At 40.8% G+C, this 22,819-nt stretch overlaps 1 protein-coding gene across 2 annotated transcripts in view; it reads left to right on the forward strand.

The window, feature by feature from the left end:
• LOC126108522 (secernin-2) overlaps positions 1–22,819 on the forward strand; it is a 114,567-nt gene that overhangs the window by 16,197 nt on the left and 75,551 nt on the right. For both annotated transcript variants that reach the window (XM_049913793.1, XM_049913794.1), the window contains exon 3: positions 5,172–5,356. In XM_049913793.1, coding sequence (XP_049769750.1) covers positions 5,172–5,356 — 185 coding nt within the window. The remainder of the gene's footprint in view (positions 1–5,171; positions 5,357–22,819) is intronic.

Consider the following 22,819-nt stretch of genomic DNA (forward strand, 5'->3'; position numbering starts at 1 on the left):
TTTCGTGTCACTCGAGTATCGAGCTGCCTGCACTTGCTAAGATATGCCTTTTTGTGACTGTCTTCTACTGTGACACCTTACGACAGTGGCTGGGTGGTGGATGGAGTAATCAGTCAATTTTCTGAATTGAAACTTCTCCCCTCGGACACCTGGCCAGTGTGTTTGCAATTTGCAGGGCTGTAGACTTACTGTTTACCTCAGGTAACCTAAACACTAACACATATACCTCCTCTTGGCATTTTGTCTCCGATTTCGTATCTCGAAGTGCCCTCGCTGGCTTCAGACAGCTGTTCGTTACATCACAAACTGACAGACTGACAGAGGTTAAGTGCCTGTGAATTGACATCGTACTGCCTGTACTGTGGCTACTACTATTACTCCTTGTATACTGCCAACAATAACAAAATTGTATTGTACATTGTTTCAAACACACTTAATTGAGCTTTCAAAACTGTTTGTGAATTGGCTTTACAAATCATTGTGATGTTTGTAAGTTAGGTATCATGTTGAAATATTGCATTGTTCATGACAAAATTACACAAAATATGCCGTAAGTGTGTTTTGATTATATTCATTGGTTGTTTTATAAATACAGATTAGTTTTTGTTCAAGTATAAACCCTCTGGAACTTTACATTTAGCTGCATCATAATTACTATTATTGTTCTACATATGAATTTTGTGAATGATAAACTGGACTTTTCATTTACACTGACATTGACGTATTTTCAGTTTGTGGTGCAATACTTTTGTAAAATTGGTTACAATTCATCTTAATTGGTCTCTAAGGATCTCAAGTTGGCTTAATGACATCAATACAATAATCGATTAGTGTTATAATAAAAACTCTTTAATTTACATACCTACATAACTTTGTGGCCTTTACTGGATACTTCGTTATCGTTGGAATCGTAGTTTTTATTAAGTGTTGTCTTATTCTGCTACATTGCGTGTGGATATTCGTACTAAGCTTTAGTTGTCCAGGGTTGCAGGCCCGTGATTCATTTTTGTTTGATGTGACAAATAAGGAACAGTAACTTTGTATGTTTATTAATATTTAGTACAAGGACACACACATCTTACACCTGGCTTAGTGAGTGTTGCAAACATGTTAATTAAAAAAAAAGTAGAGTAACTGGCCAAACTGATGGTAGTATTTTTCAAAATCATCCTAACTACTGTCCACGTTCCCGTAGCATCAAACGAGCTTCATTTCAGAATTATAAGGAGTGTTCAAATGAAAAGGTATGGAATGGTGTAACAATCAAACTGGTTGAAGTGTGGGTATGTCAGTTTGAGACGACTTAGTGAGGCGTCTTGGCAATGGAAGCATGAACCATCACCAATTCCTAAAAAATTCAGAGGTGTCCTCAGCAGGCAAAGTGACGCTTACTGTCTTTATCGATGTCAGAGGTCTGACAATCGTCCAATTCCTAGAGTGCAGAAAAACTGTTAAGTGACGTGTCCTTTGTGACATTCTGTAGCCTACCCGATTCATTCCTAGAGTGCAGAAAAACTGTTAAGTGACGTGTCCTTTGTGACATTCTGTAGCCTACCCGATTCAGAGAGCAAGCGACGGGGCCGCTCGTGGAGTGTTAACACTTCTGAGGTCACACAAAGTGTACTGACAAGAGTGAAAGTGTGAGCAGCCCGTACATGTCACCCTGTGACTTCCACGTGTTAACTGTGCCGAACAGCAAGTGCTTCGACCTGGATGGCTTAGTGGCAGTTGGAGACTGGCTGCTGTCACGGCTACAGGAATTCTGGGAACAGAGAATCCTTCAGCTTGTGAAACAGTGGGATAGTTGTGTTCGGGCCTGTGGTGATTACTTTTGAATAAAGACTTCTGTTATAATCGGTGTCACTTCGTACTTTTTCGTTTGCACACCTCCCGTATTATGTTTCTTGTGAATCGTGTCGAATTAAGTTTCGTATCATTTTCAGTTATGCTAATGATAAATTACGCAAATAATTCGGTACACCCGAGTGACATTTAGAGTCCCTCATAAATTGCGAGTTCTGTACACTTGAAAATAATGTTTATAATACATTGATTGAAATCGTTTGAAAGGGAAGTGTGGGGGTGAGGGAACTGAAAACAAACAAACAAAAATAAAACACTCCTGAAAAATGGCAAAATAAAAATCAGACAATGTTTTTCTGATGTCTGTCAAACTATTTCATGTGATCAGAGAATTACAAACCTGAAACTTTATTTGTCTAGGGACACAATCACGAGAGTTGCCAATGTGTGTTTACTGTGTTTTTTAATTAATTAATAGTAGTATGTTGACCTCATCTTTCATTAGAATTCTTCAGTTGGTTTAAATTGCTTCTCTAAAAAGCATCAAAATTAACATGAGTGGTGCTTTTGTATGAAATTTTTCAGGATTAAAAGTAGTTCGCAGGAGCTATCCTGCCAGAAAACCTATTAAGTCACTGAAAATAAGAGGTGGTTCGAATTTCCAACACGTGTTAGTAAAGCTAGGGATAATTTATGAAAGAGGAAACAAATCTGAAAACTTGAGCCACTCGAAGAAAGCTCATCAAATAAATCCAAGTACGAAGGTCAGTATAGAAGTGGACGGATGATTTAAGCAGTTTCATCTAGTGGTCAAAAGTACATGTTATGTTACATGAGAACCAACTTTTATTATGCAGAATGTTAGGTTACAGTGTGCAAAGCAGCATCCATTTTAAGCAATTTGTATGGAACAGATAGTGGTCACATTCAATCCCAGAATCAATAGAATAGTCAGTCATCACAATCAATCCCAGACTTATGAAAAGGGAGGTGAGTTCAATAGAATTACAAGAATTGCCCGGAAAGTAATGCACCACATCTTTTTTATCTGAGCTGAAAACAATGCTATGAATGCGAGACATTACGTACTTATTATTCGAAGTCTCCTGAGTGAGCATGCCAAGTTTCCGCGCTTCAGACAGATAGCGTTTCAAAATTGTGTCTGTAGGAGGTGTACATTATGAGCAATGTGCCAGTGTCGATTTCTCACTGCAGAGAAAGAAACTGTAGGGAATATTCACAAACACTTGTGCAAAATCTATGGAGTGTCTGCTGCCGACAGAAGTAAAGTTAGTTGCCGGGCACAGAAGGTGGGGTCATCAGAAGGTAGTTCAACTGAACTCCACGATTTTCAGCGATCGGGGAGACCGTCCACAGCTGTCACACTTGACGTTGCAGTGAGTCGATGTCATTCGCGAGGAAAGACGCATTACGACTCGGCAGTTGGTGCTGCGTCTGTCAGTCGGCAAAGGAAGTGTGGATGCAATTACCCACACTCTTTGATATTCAAAAGTGTGTGCAAGATGGGTCCTGCAGTGTCTGATGGGTCACAAAGTGCACATAAAAAACACTTGTCTCGATTTGTTGCAATGTTTTGAAGCTGAAGGGGAATCCTTGTTGTCCTGGACTGTGACAGGTGATAAAACTTGGGTTCACCATTTTGAGTCCGAAACAAAACGACAGTTCACAGAATGGTGTCATTCTTACTCCCCGTAGAAGAAAAAATTCAAAGCAACTGTATTTGCCGGTAAGGTCACGATCACAATGTTCTGGGACTGTGAAGGTGTGATTCTCATTGATACGATGCCAAGAGGTGGTACTGTTAATTCAGAAGCATATGTCAACACATTAGCAAAACTTGAGAAGCCCTTCGGAGAATTTCGGTGCTACGGCAACCCCGGAGACGTTTCACTGCGACACGGTACCGCTTGGCCCGACAGAAGTCTGCAGACTGCTGAACACGTCGCGAAACGGGGTCGGACAGTGTTACCCCACCCACCCTACAGCCCTGACCTAGCCCACTCAGACTTTCACTTGTTTGGGCCATTAAAGGATGCCATTCGTGGAAGACAATTTGAGTAGGATGAGGAGGTGATCCACACAGTGAAGCATTGGCTCTGCCACCAGAACAAGGATTGGTACTGACAGGGCGTACACACCCTCATTTCGCACTGGAGGAAGGGCATAGAACGGGATGGAGATGATGTGGAAAAATAGTGTGTGTACATAAAATACCATTCTTTCGTGCGTGTAGTTCTCATTCTGTTCAATAAAGAATTGTTGAAAAAAAGTGTGGTTTATTACTTTCTGGGCAACCCTTCTATATCACAGCTTCGTATTGAACTGTCACTCTAGAATGCCACAGTAGGCCAAAATCACAATTGTAAATAAGACAATGCACACATGCCGTCGCCCTGGCAAAATTGCACGAACTAAGGTATGAATTGTTGCCACACCTGCCTTACTCACCTGATATGGCTCTGCCAAACTTTTATCGATTCCCAAAACAGAAAATTTTTCTCGGTCCACGAAAATTCACTTCAAACGAATAACTGATAGCCGGAGTTGACAACTATTTTGCAGGCCTGGAGGAAACTCACTTTTGAGATGGGGTCGAGGCACTGGGACATTGTTGGACCAAGTGCATTAATCTATGTGGAGACTACATTTAAAAATAACAAAAGTTTCAGTGATCTAAGTACTTTTTTTCCTATTCCATTCTGAGAACTTTTCAAACCACCCTTGTACATGTAAAGATGTCATAAGTGGGATATTTAATGTAGCACAGTGTGGTTGCAAGCACAGATAATGCTCGTGCAGCACCAAATAGCTGGCATATTTTATTTTTGTATTTATATATTTTATATGTGACGGAGTGTCTTTGTCACTCTGGGAACAGAGTGAGCTGCCCTTCTCTTTTACTATCCCCCCCCCCTGTATTAGTTCTGCAAGCAAAAACAGTGTACACACTTATACGAGTGTAATAATTCTGACACGCACCTCGAGCGATGTCACGGAAACGCGCGCACTCAGGTGGACAGCTTTTGGAGAGTGTTGGATTAACTTGGCCAGTGATTTTTATTTTGGGATTTTATCAAATAAAGCAGTGGGAACACTGAGCGAGCCAGGTGCGAGACTCGTGTGCTCTTGTACCGAACAGTAATAAACACTCCTCGTCAGCACTGACATTTCCGATGGCCACCAATTCTGTCCCATAAATCTATAGTTTTCTCAAGAGAGGAATCACTCTGTTTATCCATTTATTATCGACACCAACATGACTCTACAATAAAGTAAACTATCCAATTTCAGTATTATTTTGTGTATATAATCCAAAACATGTGAAACACACAATCCAAATCTTGCAGTGTACGTATCTGGAGATCGACCAGGTGGAGCACACACAGGCGGTGGTGCTCAGCAAGCCGGCGTGGATGTGGGGTGCCGAGATGGGTGCGAACGAGGCGGGCGTGGTCGTCGGCAACGAGGCGGTCTTCACGCTGGTGGACGACGGCAGCGAGGAGGAGCGCCTGATCGGCATGGATCTCGTCAGGTGAGGCACCTCGCAGCGACTCGCCCGGTCGCCAGTTCCCTCGAGTTTTCCTGCGAGGAGGGCAAATGCAGTGACGGGTTGGAAACTGTCACGAGGCACGTGTTCACTATTGGTATCTGCTACGTTTAATGTAATCCGTAGTTTCCTCAATTTATTACTAAATTTGAGGTGGTGTTATGGGATTAATTTGGCAGGTAATATTACTAACGAGACGACCCGAAATGTATAAGGATGTGCTGGCCACGAAACGTATCCTTAGAACCAAAAATAAATATATACTTAACTTGAATCCTGGGTGAAATATACAGACTTGTTAACTCAAAATAAATAACCGGACTCAGATTTCTCACGAGTTTTAATTTATTCCCTGTAGATGGGAGAGATCATTATATATCTTTCACCTACGCCGATTCAGATACAAATTTCAGTCCAGTCTGCACAATTTCAACGCAGTACTAAATCTGAAGCCTGTTCTGCTATAAAGTATGTGACCCCTAATATTTCTCCATTATAACCGAGCTCTTTACATTTGTGTATCACAACACAGAGCCCCCACTCAGTTCCACAAGCAATATTTGAGTGGAGGGTTGGGGTTTATTTCTTTTGCAATACTTAAGCTACACTTAATTACAACACCCGAGTCGGGGACCAGAACTGCCGACCAACTGTGGAACTGAAGCCACACAATGATGACTGTTCAGCAAGGCTTAAGATTGTGTGTGTTTCACAACATAGTTAGAAATGTGACCCTAGTCAACTTCATATTTGCTGACATATGGAGGCCGACAACTAAATATAGCAAGTGAGGCACTTTAACTACTATAAGGTATACCGGACATTAGTCACTAAAATTCAAAACGGGCTTAAGGTGCCTACACATGAACTGCAAGTAACAATCACTTACAGTTTCAAAAGAGAAAAATGTACATAACAGCACTGATACTACAACAGACTTAATCTCCAGCTGGATAGACAAATGACTGACCTACAGTTACAGAACCCAGTGACCACTTCTAAACATATTCCCAAAATCCACTGAAGCACAATCACTCAAACTTGGTGCTAAGGCAATAAATATGAGCACTGACACACAGCGATGTATTAGAAAAATGTAGTGAATTAAGACCACTCGGTTCCAGATGCAGTGCAATGTAACCATGAGTGATATCACCCTATTACTATTGACTAACATATGATTTAAGGAAATAGTTGCAACTGAGGGCAAGTCTCTTCAACAGATATGATTATACAGGAATCAGACCCGCTTATACAGGAATCAAACCCACTCCTCGTGAATATTACTAACACTAGTGAACTTGTACATGGCAAAATGGTGGCACCGTATCATCAGTACTTCAGACTTAGTAGGTGCCAGGCTAATTGGCACAACACTTAACAGCACATACATATTTAAAGAACAACTATGCTAACCATAGCTTAGGCCGGTATTACACAATCAAATTTGGTCAAAGTTGGTATGTCAAATATTTATGTCTAAGAAGTTTGATGATGTAATAGGGCACTTTGTCAAAACTCATCTGTCGTCAAATAAAGCTTCGTACAACGTGAGGCACCCTGAATACAAAAATAGATTAAGAAGATTGGAGAGCTATAAAAAATATTGCGGAGGTCATTAGCCGTGGATACAGTTTTCGGACACAAAGTGTAATTGATTTGTTTACAAAATAAAACTAGTTCTTAATGCACATAAAGTGTATTGAACATTGGCCATCATACATTGGTCCTTTAGTGCTTTATAAATTGTTGCTCTTGTTTCAGGTATTATTTTCTTTAGTGTGCACTGTGGTATTAAAGTGCTGTACTGTAAGCTAGAGTAACTCATGTAGCAAGGAACTGGAGTGTTACAGTGAGCCTGTCTTCTGCAGATATAGCAGTTCTTAAGTGAATATTGTGCTTTGTGATGTGAGGATACACTTCACTGAGCACTTACGAAATGTATGCTTATCCATTCTTAAGTAATTTATGTACGACCTGATGTCCTCCACTACAAGCTCACATAACAAGTTATGTTGAATATTTTTATCATCTCGTCATAAAACCCACGGTTTCACCCAGGTATGTTTCCTTTTTTTTCCGCTGCTTCTCTGCCACACGTGCACACAGTACAACTGTGGTACATGCAACTGCTGCGATTAATAACAAGTTGTAGTAAGCCATCTTGAACTTTGACAAAAATTACGACAGAGTAATATCCCTTTTTAGTGCCGTGTGAAAGATCTTTGTCAAATAAATTTGACCAATATTTGATCATATCTTTGATCAAATATTTGACAAAGAAATTTGATAGTGTAATACCGGCCTTAATAATCAACAAATAAATTCCTCTCAAGGTAACGTGTGCAGGCACAACAATATATTACAAAGAGTGATAAATTTAGTCCCTGCTTGTATTCCCTTAACTACTACTAATGCTACCACAAAAACACATCCTCATTGATCCCGCAAACATAGGACAGAAGGTAATCGAGGCAATTGATGATCCGTAGTTACCGAGTTCCTCAGTGGATATCGACCAGAAAAAAATCAAAAAACAAGAGCACACGAACCAAGTAAGAAAGGCAATGTGTTGCTGGCGTACCACACACACCACTGCGAAGGCTCCATCATTCTCACTGCCCACTAGGCTGGGCCACTGCCAGTACTCCCCTCAGACGCAGTATGTAACATTCGAGCAGTGGGTATTTTAAATTAACACTATAACCCACCGTGGCTGAATATGAAAGAAAAGCCCTTGGGAAATAGCATATGGCACAGTACCTGGCTCATTTTTGGTTAGAAAGTCTTCTTTAGTTCCACAGTTCACTAATAATTTCACTATTTTCTTGCTTTAAAATGGCAAAATACCACAGCCAAAATGCCAAAATCGTACATTACAAAATGGTAACTAAACCATCAATCTTATATGCCAGCAAAGCCTTGGCACTAAACAGGAAAGCTATTGTAGAAAATCTAAAAAAAGAAGAAAGAAAAATAATTTAGATAATTTTGGGACCAAGATGGACTGAGAATGGATGTAGACTACAGAAAACTTCCAAAATTGAAGAATATTTTAACGTAGAGACAGATGCGAGGAAAAGACCCTTCAAATTCTGTGGCCACATAATGAGGCTTCCCGAACACAGACTAAAAAAAAGAATAGTGAAATACATAGATTCCCTCTCTAATGGAGGAGATTTGATCCGAAATGTTAAAAAAAGCTTGGAATTAGCCAAAATCACCAGAGAAGAAATAGACGTAAGGATCAATTTTAGAATAAAAGTAGAAAAATGGGAGGTTAAATTAGAGACAAAAGCCCATAGAACTGGTCAAAATAGAATGAAGAAGGAAGAGCTAAATTCTTGCAAACAATAAACTGGTGGGCAAATAAAAAGAACAAGAACGGAAAATGAACCGTCTTTACTTAGTGTCTTCCACTATGGGTGTTTAGCAAATAATAATAATAATAATAATAATAATAATAATAACTAAGAACTAAAAGAAAAATATAGACAAAGACTAACAAAAATACTGAAAACAGAATTGAAAGCAAGAAACAAGACAAAAGCTATAAATACTCACGCTATACCAATACTGACCTACTCATTTGGATTAGTGAAATGGAGTAACACAGACCTAGAAGCACTCAATACACTTACACAATCACAATGCCACAAATATAGAATACATCACATACATTCAGCAACAGAAAGATTCACATTAAGCAGAAAGGAAGGAGGAAGGGGATTCATCGACATAAAAAACCTACATTATGGACAGGTAGACAATTTAAGAAAATTCTTTCTAGAATGAGCAGAAACTAGCAAAATACACAAAGCAATCACTCATATAAATACACTCCTGGAAATGGAAAAAAAGAACACATTGACACCGGTGTGTCAGACCCACCATACTTGCTCCGGACACTGCGAGAGGGCTGTACAAGCAATGATCACACGCACGGCACAGTGGACACACCAGGAACCGCGGTGTTGGCCGTCGAATGGCGCTAGCTGCGCAGCATTTGTGCACCGCCGCCGTCAGTGTCAGCCAGTTTGCCGTGGCATACGGAGCTCCATCGCAGTCTTTAACACTGGTAGCATGCCGCGACAGCGTGGACGTGAACCGTATGTGCAGTTGACGGACTTTGAGCGAGGGCGTATAGTGGGTATGCGGGAGGCCGAGTGGACGTACCGCCGAATTGCTCAACACGTGGGGCGTGAGGTCTCCACAGTACATCGATGTTGTCGCCAGTGGTCGGCGGAAGGTGCACGTGCCCGTCGACCTGGGACCGGACCGCAGCGACGCACGGATGCACGCCAAGACCGTAGGATCCTACGCAGTGCCGTAGGGGACCGCACCGCCACTTCCCAGCAAATTAGGGACACTGTTGCTCCTGGGGTATCGGCGAGGACCATTCGCAACCGTCTCCATGAAGCTGGGCTACGGTCCCGCACACCGTTAGGCCGTCTTCCGCTCACGCCCCAACATCGTGCAGCCCGCCTCCAGTGGTGTCGCGACAGGCGGGAATGGAGGGACGAATGGAGACGTGTCGTCTTCAGCTATGAGAGCTGCTTCTGCCTTGGTGCCAATGATGGTCGTATGCGTGTTTGGCGCCGTGCAGGTGAGCGCCACAATCAGGACTGCATACGACCGAGGCACACAGGGCCAACACCCGGCATCATGGTGTGGGGAGCGATCTCCTACACTGGCCGTACACCACTGGTGATCGTCGAGGGGACACTGAATAGTGCACGGTACATCCAAACCGTCATCGAACCCATCGTTCTACCATTCCTAGACCGGCAAGGGAACTTGCTGTTCCAACAGGACAATGCACGTCCGCATGTATCCCGTGCCACCCAACGTGCTCTAGAAGGTGTAAGTCAACTACCCTGGCCAGCAAGATCTCCGGATCTGTCCCCCATTGAGCATGTTTGGGACTGGATGAAGCGTCGTCTCACGCAGTCTGCACGTCCAGCACGAACGCTGGTCCAACTGAGGCGCCAGGTGGAAATGGCATGGCAAGCCGTTCCACAGGACTACATCCAGCATCTCTACGATCGTCTCCATGGGAGAATAGCAGCCTGCATTGGTGCGAAAGGTGGATATACACTGTACTAGTGCCGACATTGTGCATGCTCTGTTGCCTGTGTCTATGTGCCTGTGGTTCTGTCAGTGTGATCATGTGATGTATCTGCCCCCAGGAATGTGTCAATAAAGTTTCCCCTTCCTGGGACAATGAATTCACGGTGTTCTTATTTCAATTTCCAGGAGTGTACATCGGCTACACCACTGCAATTTCATAACCACTTCTACAACCCTTTAGATCACATAACATCAACAGATACAAAGAAAGTAAATTGGAAAAAGAAAACACTACATGGCAAGCACCCGTATCATCTAACACAGCCACACATCTATCAAGACGCATCCAACACATGGCTAAGAAAAGGCAATATATACAGTGAGACGGAAGGATTCATGACTGCAATACAGGATCAAACAATAAACACCAGACATTACAGCAAGCATATTATTAAAGATCCCAATACCACAACAGATAAATGCAGACTTTGCAAACAACAAATAGAAACAGTAGATCACATCACGAGCGGATGTACAATACTAGCAAATACAGAATACCCCAGAAGACATGACAATGTAGCAAAAATAATACATCAACAGCTTGCCTTACAACATAAACTTATAAAACAACACGTTCCCACATACAAGTATGCATCACAAAATGTACTGGAGAATGATGAATACAAATTATACGGGAACAGAACCATTATAACAGATAAAACAACACCACATAACAAACCTGACATCATACTCACCAATAAAAAGAAGAAATTAACACAACTAATCGAAATATCCATACCCGATACAACAAATATACAAAAGAAAACAGGAGAAAAAATTGAAAAATACATCCAACTGGCTGAGGAAGTCAAGGACATGTGGCATCAGGATAAAGTTGACATCATACCAATTATACTATCAACTACAGGAGTCATACCACACAATATCCACCAGTACATCAATACAATACAGCTACATCCAAACTTATATATACAATTACAGAAATCCGTAATTATTGATACATGTTCAATTACCCGAAAGTTCCTAAATGCAATATAACATATACCGTACAGTTAAAAGGAGGTGACGCTTGATCAAGGTCCGTGTCACTTCCCATTTTTAACCAGACTTAATGTCTGAGAAAGTAAAGAAATAATAATAATAATAATAATAATAATAATAATAATAATAATAATAATAATAATAATAATAATAATAATAATAATAATAATCGTTTCCCATTAGTTTGGCAATCCACCCTGCGCACATCCGCTAACAACCATTTTCTACGATGCAGTGTCGTGCATTTGCTACCATTTGCCACCGCCCTGTATCTAGTGTGGGCTGTCACACAGAGTACAAGAAGTCCCGCATCCTCTGCATTTGTTTCTAATTTAGATATTGGTAGCAATAGGAAAACCCCACTTGTTTCACCACATGGTGCAATTAAAATGTAACACTTTTTTTCATACCGTTTGTCGTTCTGTTCTTTACAGCTTTGCGTCAATTGGCAGTGGAGCAAAGAAAAAGAAATCGCACTAATGCTGCGAGTGATGCCAATTTGGATTGTGTGTTTCATATATTTTGGATTATATACACAAAATAATACTGAAATTGGATAGTTTACTTTACTGTAGAGTCATGTTGGGGTCGATAATAAATGGATAAACAGCGTGATTTCTCTCTTGAGAAAACTATAGATTTATGGGACAGAATTGGTGGCCATCGGAAATGTCAGTGCTGACGAGGAGTGTCCGTTTATTACTGTTCGGTACCAAAGAGCACACGAGTCTCACACCTGGCTCGCTCAGTGTCCCACTGCTTTATTTGATAAAATCCCAAAATAAAAATCACTGGCCAAGTTAATCCAACACTCTCCAAAAGCTGTCCACCTGAGTGCGCGCATTTCCGTGGCATCACTCGAGGTGTATGTCAGAATCATTACACTCGTATAAGTGTGTACACTGTTTTTGCTTGCAGAACTAATACAGGGGGGGGATAGTAAAAGAGAAGGGCAGCTCACTCTGTTCCCAGAGTGACAAAGAGACTCTGTCACGTATAAAATATATAAATACAAAAATAAAATATGCCAGCTATTTGGTGCTGCACGAGCATTATCTGTGCTTGCAACCACAATGTGCTACATTAAATATCCCACATACGACATCTTTACATGTACAAGGGTGGTTTGAAAAGTTCTCAGAATGGAATAGGAAAAAAAGTACTTAGATCACTGAAACTTTTGTTATTTTTAAATGTAGTCTCCACATAGATTAATGCACTTGGCCCAACAATGTTCCAGTGCCTTGATCCCATCTCAAAAATGAGTTTCCTCCAGGCCAGCAAAATAGTTGTCAACTCTGGCTATCAGTTATTCGTTTGAAGTGAATCTTCGTGGACCGAGAAAAATTTTCTGTTTTGGGAATAGATAAAATTTTGGCAGAGTCATATCAGGTGAGTAAGGCAGGTGTGGCAACAATTCGTACCTTAGTTTCTGCAATGTTGCCATGGTGACAGCATGTGTGTCGTCTTGAGGGAAGGTGACTTTCTTCCTTGCTAAACCTGGCCTTTTTTCACATATCTTTTGTTGCAATTTGTCCAGGAGGTTAGCATAGTATTCTCCAGTAATTGTCTGCCCAGTGGGGAGATAATGTACAAACAGAATCCCCTTCGCATCCCAGAACACTGATGCCGTGACCTTTCCTGCCGAAGGAATTGTCTTTTCCTTCTTCGGTGGTGGAGAATCGGCATGTTCCCACTGCTTTGACTGTTGTTTTGTTTCTGGGGTATAGTTGTGCACCCAAGTTTCATATGTGGTCACAAACCGATGGAAAAAATCTTGTTCCTTTCTCCTAAAATGGGCAAAACATTGTTCCGATATGTCCATTATCGTGCGATTTTGTTCCAACGTCGAGATTCGTGGCACCCGTTTTGCAGATAATTTTTTCATTTCTGCTTCTTCAGTTAAAATGTGATATACCCTTTAGATGACAACTGGCAAGCGTGAGCAATTTCACACACTTTCAATCGGCAATTTTGTGACTATTTTGTGCACTTTTGCAATGATTTCTGGAGTAGTCACACACATTGGCCGACTACTGCACAGATCATCTTCTAAGCTTTCCTGACGAAATTTAAATTCATTTGTCCACTTCGAAACAGTTGAATATGAAGGAGCAGAGTCCCCCAGTGTATTCTGAAAATTGGCAACAGTTGAATATGAAGGAGCAGAGTCCCCCAGTGTATTCTGAAAATTGGCAACAGTTGAATATGAAGGAGCAGGGTCCCTCAGTGTATTCTGAAAATTGGCACGAATGTCCTTTGCTTTCAGACCTTTCTTTACGAAGTACTTAATCACTGCTCGATTCTCTCTCTCTCTCTTTCTCTTTCTCTTTCTCTGTTCTTTCCAAAGCGATTTCGTCTTGCAGTGGATGTTAATGGTTTGCCTGGATTCACCCATGATTTACAACAGTTAGGATTCTAAAAATGTATCCATTTTTCATCATCTGTCACTATTTGATGGAGAAATGACTTTATTATGTATATGGCAAGCAGCATTTCACAAGTGGTCTTTCAATTTGCATGCTGTCTTCCATTCATTTCACACGGATCACATTTTCCCACTTTCTGCACCTTTCCCATAGATTTCAACCAAAGAGAAACAGCTTTCTGTGTCAGTCAATTGTCCTGTGAGCTCATGTTGAGTTTGAGTGCCATCTTCATCCAATAAGGCCTGAAATTCATTGTCTTCAAACTTTTTTGGTGGTTCCCTGCACTTGTCGTTTCTCGTGTCAAATTCGTCACTTTGATTTTTTTTGAACTGCTCGAAACACTGTTTTCCCGAGAGCACGTTCACTGATAACATCGACAATTGTTCGGTGCAATTCTACAACAGTTTTCTTCAAATGACAACGGAAAACCAATGCTGCCTGCAAATCATAGTTTGTAGGCACAAAACTCGACATATTTACGGGTTTGAAATGGATACCGATGTACGGAGCGGGCACGGCAGGTCAGGTCTGACGGCCCCTACGCTGAGGGCTAACAGCATCTATAGGGAAATTCTGGTTTCACACTTCCACACCTGGTGCTGTGTTCGTGCAGTGACGGATCGCTCTTCCGTACCACAAACCGTATCTAAACAAATTCAGTCTATTGCTCGACAAGCAGTGTCAGTGCGTACCGTTTGACGTCATTTGCTGCAGAGTGGACGGTCTGTGAAGTGTCCGTTGCTGCGTTTACCACCGAGGTGACACCACAGGTGCTTGCACTGGCAGTAATGGACTCGGACTACCAAATGGAATGACATTATTTTTACCCACGAATCCCGATTCTCCCTGTGCCGACCCACGGGTTGGATTAGTATCTGGAGACACTGGTGAGAGACAGTTGAACTGTTGGCTTATGCATTAGTCCTGTAGCCTGTATTATAGTTTGGCTCGGTATCAGATTCCACTCTCGCACCCCCTCAGGACGCATTGCCGGTACACTAACCGGCCGGCATTACGTATCTGAAGTGTCGGAGTCTGTAATCCTCCCGTACTTTCTCGGAGGCTAATATGCGTTCACACTTGGCACGCATTGTTAGAGACTTCGTCACCCATTCGAGTGCTTGCTGCCTCAGCTGTTCTCCCGATCTCTTGCCTGTCGAAAACATCTGGTTGGTGACTGCGGAACAAATTGCCCGGGATACTGCACCTGCTGCTACACCTTATCAACTTTGGCAATATGAGGAAGCAGTGTGGACTGCTGTACCCCAACAGCACATTCGTAGCCTTACAACATTACAGGGCCGTATAGCGTTACAGGTCGAGATTGATCTCTGAGGTCTTGAATATCTTATTTGTATCTGTCAATCGGTATAGAGAAATTGAGATTTGCGGGAATTCTTTATATAGTTTTGCGTGATTAAGTCCTGATGCTATGCAAATCTGTCATTTAGTTACGTGCGATTTGCGCTCTGTTATGTGTTACTTTCAAATAATAAATCATATTTTTTTCTGATTACCGTTAAAATATAATGACGATAAATGTTTGAGATCATTTGGAATAATATTTTAATAACTATGTAGATGACGTGACATCAGTCGTTTACTCTTAGAAAGTCAAGAAAAGTGTGTTAATTGTGCAATTATGGATGGTCAGTGTCGGGATTAGTGATTACAACTTCAGAAATAATTGATTGGACAAAGTTCAATTGTACACAATTATGACCTTGAAATTGGTTGTAGATGTATGCAGGTCAATTTTGTGACAGGCTAGTAAGCATCACTCTCTCTCGCAAACGCGTGCACACACACACACACACACACACACACACACACATATATATCCATCCACACATATATGGTATATGTGTGGATGTGTGTGTGTGTGTGTGTGTGTGTGTGTGTGTGTGTGTGTGTGTGTGTGTGTGTGTGTGCACGCGCGCGCGCGCACGTGTGTATGCCCGTCCTTTTTTTCCCCCTAAGGTAAGTCTTTCCGCTCCTGGGATTGGAATGACTCCTTACCCTCTCCCTTAAAACCCACGTCCTTTCGTCTTTCCCTCTCCTTCCCTCTTTCCTGACGAAACAACCGGGGGTTGCGAAAGCTCGAAATTTTGTGTGTGTTTGTGTGTTTTTTTTATTGTGCCTATCTACCAGCGCTTACCCGTTTGGTAAGTCATGGAATCTTTGTTTTTAATATAAATAAATATAAATAAATTCAAAATCCAATATAAATACTGTTGATCGAAGTAGCCTAGCAACCCAAAAGCTCATACATCGTTATCAGTAGAAACAGTGTATTTTTTTTTCATGCACACGTTTACACTCTACATCAAGGTGTGGATGATTTGTGGGTGCGAAATAAACATTTTGAAGCATTGATTAAATAAAAAGGAAGAATATAAAGAAGTTTATTCATATATTTTGTTATTTCATGATCAGTGATATTTTCTTACAGTGGTGTAGAGCCTTACGTATTATTAATATTGCGACAGACTGATCACAAGTGCTCTCGTTAAAAGTAGAGTTTTGGACCTGATCGAGAGTAGGTGGTTCTTAAAGTCCCAAAGGTTAAGTGAAGAATAATATCACACTTAAATAACGCAGCATTGAAACCCACTATCTTTATACTGTATTAAGCTAGTTATTCCGGAATCAGGTGATATTGTGGCCTTGTAGTTGTCTATTGTCGACAACATATAGGTAAACACTAACATAAACATTTCTCATGCTGTGATGTCAATGAGGGAAAGAAGAGACGACGACGACATACACGGTATACGTGTTGCCTAACAATACAACAACACAACGGACGTCATGGTATAGCCTCTTCAATTCAGTGGTGAGCCGTGTAGCAGTGGTTGTAGCCAGCAGTGGCAGTAACACTTCAGTACTGATTTCATCATCTTCCTCACTTTACACAGGACTGTATTTTCAATCACGTCAACTTTGTATAACTTTGCCTGTAATATCTTCTGTCGTTCTTGGTGTTGTATTTTGGATGACCAACAGGGTAAACACATCAACCACTAGAGTGTTTGTGAGAAACACAGTAAGATCATTCCTATATTTTACAGATAATTTAAAATAAGTGTTGTTTGAATGCAGTGAAAAAAAAACTGATTTTGTAATGTTGTCGGTCAACAATTGACCCGGTCTGGAGGAATTGCAGGACATTTGTAATTAATCTGACACCTGAAAAGTCTCATCTGGTGGAAAAATTACACTCACTGTGTCATTTTCTGGCATTGCAGCCACACTTTTAAAAGGCAGCCAAGCTGCTTATCCTACATTTAAATGTCTCTCTGAACTTTTACAGTGACAACTTCTACAGAATCTGTAATGTATCAGAGCAAAGTAATACTGGTAAATTGATGCAAGGTTTCACTTAAAATGTTTAGGATGAGTTTTGGATGTCTCATAAAAGACGCATTGAATTATCGCATAGAACAGTGTGAGATTTGCGTTACTACAATAACTGTATTGGTGGCTGCACAAGTTTTTTCCCTGGAGACTTCCATCAAATCTTACCATTAATCACAAGATGGATAGGAGTAGATGAAGTCAAGGCAGCTTTGGAAAGATCATACCTATGACCAAATATGATAAAATTGGAACTTAAAACTAGAGATATGAGACACTTATTTCTGGACAACATAATATGCTTTTGCTAATAATTTACTCAAAATGGGAAATGGCTATTTTCAAGCAAGAAATGGTGGTACCAAATATCTCAGATGAATTTACAAAGCATATATGGATATTCACAACATGTCAAGTAAGGCACTTGTGTGGGTTAAGGGGAAAGCTACACTGGTGTCCAAAATTAAGGCAACAAACCACTATTTCCACGTCCTGTGTCTAAGTCACGATACAAACATACCAACTGTCAACAGATGTCATTACGATCATGCTCTGCACGGAACGTGGCACCATGGTCAACGGACAATCACGCTACCGATGACATCAGGACCCCCATCAAACAGGTTAGTATTCGTCGGGTACTCCCACATCCAGTCACTGTATAGACTGTCAAAGACAGTTCAGCATGGCACAGAGCAGTGGAGAGCCATGGGAAGAATGGAAGCAAGACATTCGCAAACTGATGTGGCCCGATGGCTTAATGTGAATTGCTCTGTTGTTTCTGGGATGTGGCGACAGTCTGTAGAGATGGAAACTGTATGCCAAAGACCGGGACAGGGCTGACCGCATGTGACATCACAAAGAGAAGACAATTATTTGGCTGTAAGGGCGCAACAGTACTACCTTAGTACTGCACGGCAACTGGCGTCTGACCTTGCAACATCTACTGGACGTGTTGTACTGACGCAAATTGTGTACAGAAGACTTTGGCAGAGTGGCCTTTATTGTTGGAGACTTGCTGTATTTGTACCTCTGACCTGTCTTCACAGAAGGAGTTTCCAACATGTAACCTGTACGTTCGAACAGTAGGCCAATGTCTTCACACAGATGAATTCCGATCTGGTCTCAACTGTGGTTCTCAATGGATTCACATCTGTAAGGGACGTGGAACACTATTTTGGGAACCAAAATTTGTGGAAGGAGACAGATATCGAGGCGGGTCCCTAATGGTGTGCGCGGGGATTATGCTGACCACTCGAACAGCTCCTCATGAAATTGTTCAGGTGAATCGGTAAGGTACATTGGTACGTTGTGTGTGGTTGTTGTGAGGGCCTTTGGACCCAGACTTTGTGTGGATGGACAGTAATGCTCGACCTCATAGAGCATGGGTGGTTGAAGTTTTCTTGGAAAAGGAAGATATTGCGTGCACAACTTGGCCTGCTCACTCTTCCAATTTGTATCCCATGGAGCACATCTGGGGTGCACTGCAGAGATTAAAGAGACAGGTTTCATCACATCAGCATCCACCAACCATCCCCTTGTGAGCAGCTCTTCAGAAAGAATGGGCATTATTGCCTCAACATGAGACTGATGACATCATTCACAGCACTTCCCGTCATCAGCCCTGTGTTGCTACCAGAGGTGTTCACACCCCATACTGAGTACATTAATTAGTTGTTGGAATGTGTGTCCAAACCTGTTATGTTGGAAAAACAAAGAACATTTTTGTCTGCCGCTATGCATATTGCAGTAGCTTACGTTCTGTATTCTTTATGTTGTTTTTACTATTATCTGTTAAAACTGTTGTGTGCAAAAAAAATGCAGCCTTGCAAAAATTTCCATTTGTTGCTTTAATTTTGGACACCAGTGTATGTTGTCACCTGCTAATGACAAGCCAATAAAATAAATGACAAGGGTCTGTCTGAGCATGAGGCCCCAACACAAATATATTACTTTGATGATTCCATCTTCGAGAGGAAGAGTGTGTTACTCCACTGAATTTTTAAATTCATTGATGCCATTAATATTAAAAGTAGGTGCACCTTCTGTTTTACTAAGAAAAGGTCATAGATACTTGACACTAGCATTGGAAAGCCAGGCCCAGTCATTAGTTAATACTGAATAAGAAAATTTTGAGACTTGCATCTCAGAACAAAATTTTTCATATTTGTTTCAATGTCACAGTGTAGTATGCAATCAAAACTACTCGTACTTAACTTGCTCTCATCCAATAACGCAGGTGTACTGAATATTATGTTTAATTATAAATTCGCCTTGATTCTGTTCGGATGTGTTATAAATAACTGATGTTTAAAATAAAACTCTAACACATTCTTCTTTTTAGAATTGCAACTTCAGTTTTGATGAGCATTAGGGAAATTTTTTTAGAACCTCACATACAGATCTTGTCCAGAATAGAATCTGATTAACACATTCTACTGACAAGCAGCAACACACACACACACACACACACACACACACACACACACACTCTCTCTCTCTCTCTCTCTCTCTCTCTCTCTCTCTCTCTCTCTCTCTCTCTGTCTTGTGTTCAAGTACCCAGCTGTTTACATTTTGTAACAGTGGCAGTATTTTACAAGTATAGCTATAAACTGAAGTGACACAGTGGTCAACACACTGGACTTGCATTCAGGATGATGGTTAAAATCCCCATCCAGCCATCCAGGTTTAGTTTTCCCGTCATTTCCCTAAATCACTCCAGGCAAATGCTGGCTGGCACAGTTCCTTTGAAAAAGACACAGCCAATTTCCTTCCCCATCCTTTTCGAAACCTGAGCTGTTGACAGTATGTTAAACTCCAATCTTCCTTATTTACACCTACAAATTTTTAATCGCACAAAATCATGAAATGTATGATGTTTACATCAGAAAAAGTTAAAATTTTACAATTGCAACAAACCTTAATGTTTTTTTTTTTTTTATTTCAGATGCAAATATTGAATACGTTTTACTAACATTTGTTCATTTCATATCATAATTTGGTTGTGTTTACTGTAAAAAAAATGGCCACAAATTTTTTTTAAAACAGGAAATACAATTTTAATTCTTGTATTTTCAGCTGAACATTACCTGAATAGCAATAAACCATGTCATATTCGTACATAAACAAACTGTGTAAATGGGTAAAAAATATAAACTTATATATTTGGCAGTAAATGTAGTGACACACTCCCCCCCCCATATTTCGCGATAATATAAAATGTGCTGCCCTTCTTTGAACTTTTTTGATGTACTCCATCAATCCTATCTGGTAAGTATTCCACACCGCACAGCAGTATTCTAAATGAGGATGGACAAGCTTAGTGTAGGCAGTCTCCTTAGTAGATCTGTTACATTTTCTGTGTGTTCCTTCCAATTTAAGTTGTTCGTAATTGTAATTCCTAGGTATTTAGTCGAATTTACGGCCCTCAGATTTGACTGATCGTGTAACCGAAGTCGTGTGGGTGACCTCACACTTTTTGTTATTTGGGGTCAACTGCCAATTTTTGTACCATTCAGATATCTTTTCTAAATCATTTTGCAATTTGTTTTGATCCTCTGACGACTTTATTAGTTGATAAATGACAGCGTCATCTGCAAACGACCTAAGATGGCTGCTCAGATTGGCTCCCAAACCGTTTATATAGGTAATTGTTTTGTTGGTAATGTATTGAGCTCTTCATTACGGTCACTCCTGATGTGCTGCACTGTAGCATATTGTATCTAACTGTTGCAGTTGTCAGTCCTAATGAAAGACAAGTTGAATGCTGTGCATGCATATATTGCCAGATGGGAGAAAATTGGACATTTAACATGCCGTACAGACTCGAGTTGCGGCAGCGGAAGCCTTTATGTGGACTAGTCCTCTCGCAGAGGCTCGGCAGGGATTGGGACGGAACAGTAATGAGTGCCCTTCGGTTGTACGTGAGATGCACAGTATTGTCACGTGGCTGAGACAGTGGAATGCCAGTGGTAGAATTCTTAACTGGCAGTCACAAGGTCAGGGAACGTGGGTTCGAACACGTGGGAACCTGGAATGAACTTGAACGTATCAGTTGAATGTAGTACCAGGCACTTGCCAGGGCAACATGCATAAGTATTACAAATGTCGTGACATTTTCCGGGACACTTACTAGGTGATTTGAAGTTTCAACTGTACAAACTGCAAGTGATTTGAGAGTTAAGAGAAACTGACAAGGAAAACACTCACCATTTGCACTGATGCACTTGCAATGATTAACTGAGAACCATATTTCTCCAACTACTGTTGATGTCTAATCTTTGACATTTTTGTGACTGGATATGTTATTAAGTAAAAACATTTGGTTTCAGCAGGGTGGTGCAAAAACTATCTCGAGTGCCAAAATGTGGCTGTACTTAAACGTTGCCTAACTGTGCAGTATCCCACTTTGGCGATGCAAGGTGGCTGTCCCTTGTCTCTTTCCCCAGATTTAACACTCTGTATTACTTCCACAGGGATTGTGTAGGAAAGAATATTTGCCAGTAACTTGGAGACAGTTGACAAACTTAAAGACTACCATTTGTTGTGAAATAAGCACCATTCTGTAGGAAGTGCTACAGTTTGATTAGGGAAGCCTTACGGTGATGGCTCCAGCAGTGCATCTGTGGAAATGGGGACATTTGGAGGAAGTTATTTTCAAATTGTAGTGAGGTCTGCAGACGTGTATTACATCCTATTGGAATTAGTAATTTATGAATTTGTATCACTTTGTAACTGTGTTAAATTACTGCTTGCATCCCAAGTCTTTATGTAACCCATCCATATACACAAATGTGTTAAAGTGCGCACTCCTGGACATTGGGATGCTTGCCATCCACGGATTGAATTTGCTGTGTGCATGAAAAATGAAGGCAGAGTGCCAACCAGCTTCAGTGTGATTTTTAGGTGGTTTTTCACATCCACCGAGGTAAATACTGGGTTGATTCCCGTGTCCCACCTGACATAAATAATGTGCAAATACTTCAACATTTGATTCACATTCACCTATACAGTTATACTAAAAGCAAAGTGGTCTGATGTAACCACCTGGTTATATGTTGAAATAATTAAATTATCCAAGTAGCTACAAGTTGACATTACAGGTAATCTTATCGGAACAAACTGATGCACATCACCGAGAGTTAGCAGCATCGAATGTTAAATTGAAACTGGCATTTTGTGGAAATTTGCTTAACTTTGGGAGTTGAATTAACTGTTTCCTGTGTTTGTCATTAGCTGTCAGTAAGCCAACAGCTGATTTCATTCCACGTTTTGTTTATTATTCCAAATAAGTATGAAATCTTCAGTTACACATTGTATTAACTTCCATGATACATACAGTTCAAAGTTGCACAAAACTCATAAAGAATCCACAGAAGACTGCCCAAACACTTCACAAATACAACAGTCTCTGGGTGGTTTCTGGCACACCTCTCTTATTAAAGTAATAAAATTAACAGTTTTTACACATTGTTATTGAGGTGATTGCATAAAGAAAGTTGCAACTGAGAACTTTTGATAAAAGTTTGAT

This window comes from Schistocerca cancellata, chromosome 11 (genome assembly GCF_023864275.1).
Source record: "Schistocerca cancellata isolate TAMUIC-IGC-003103 chromosome 11, iqSchCanc2.1, whole genome shotgun sequence".
In the NCBI taxonomy this organism is placed as follows: domain Eukaryota; kingdom Metazoa; phylum Arthropoda; class Insecta; order Orthoptera; family Acrididae; genus Schistocerca; species Schistocerca cancellata.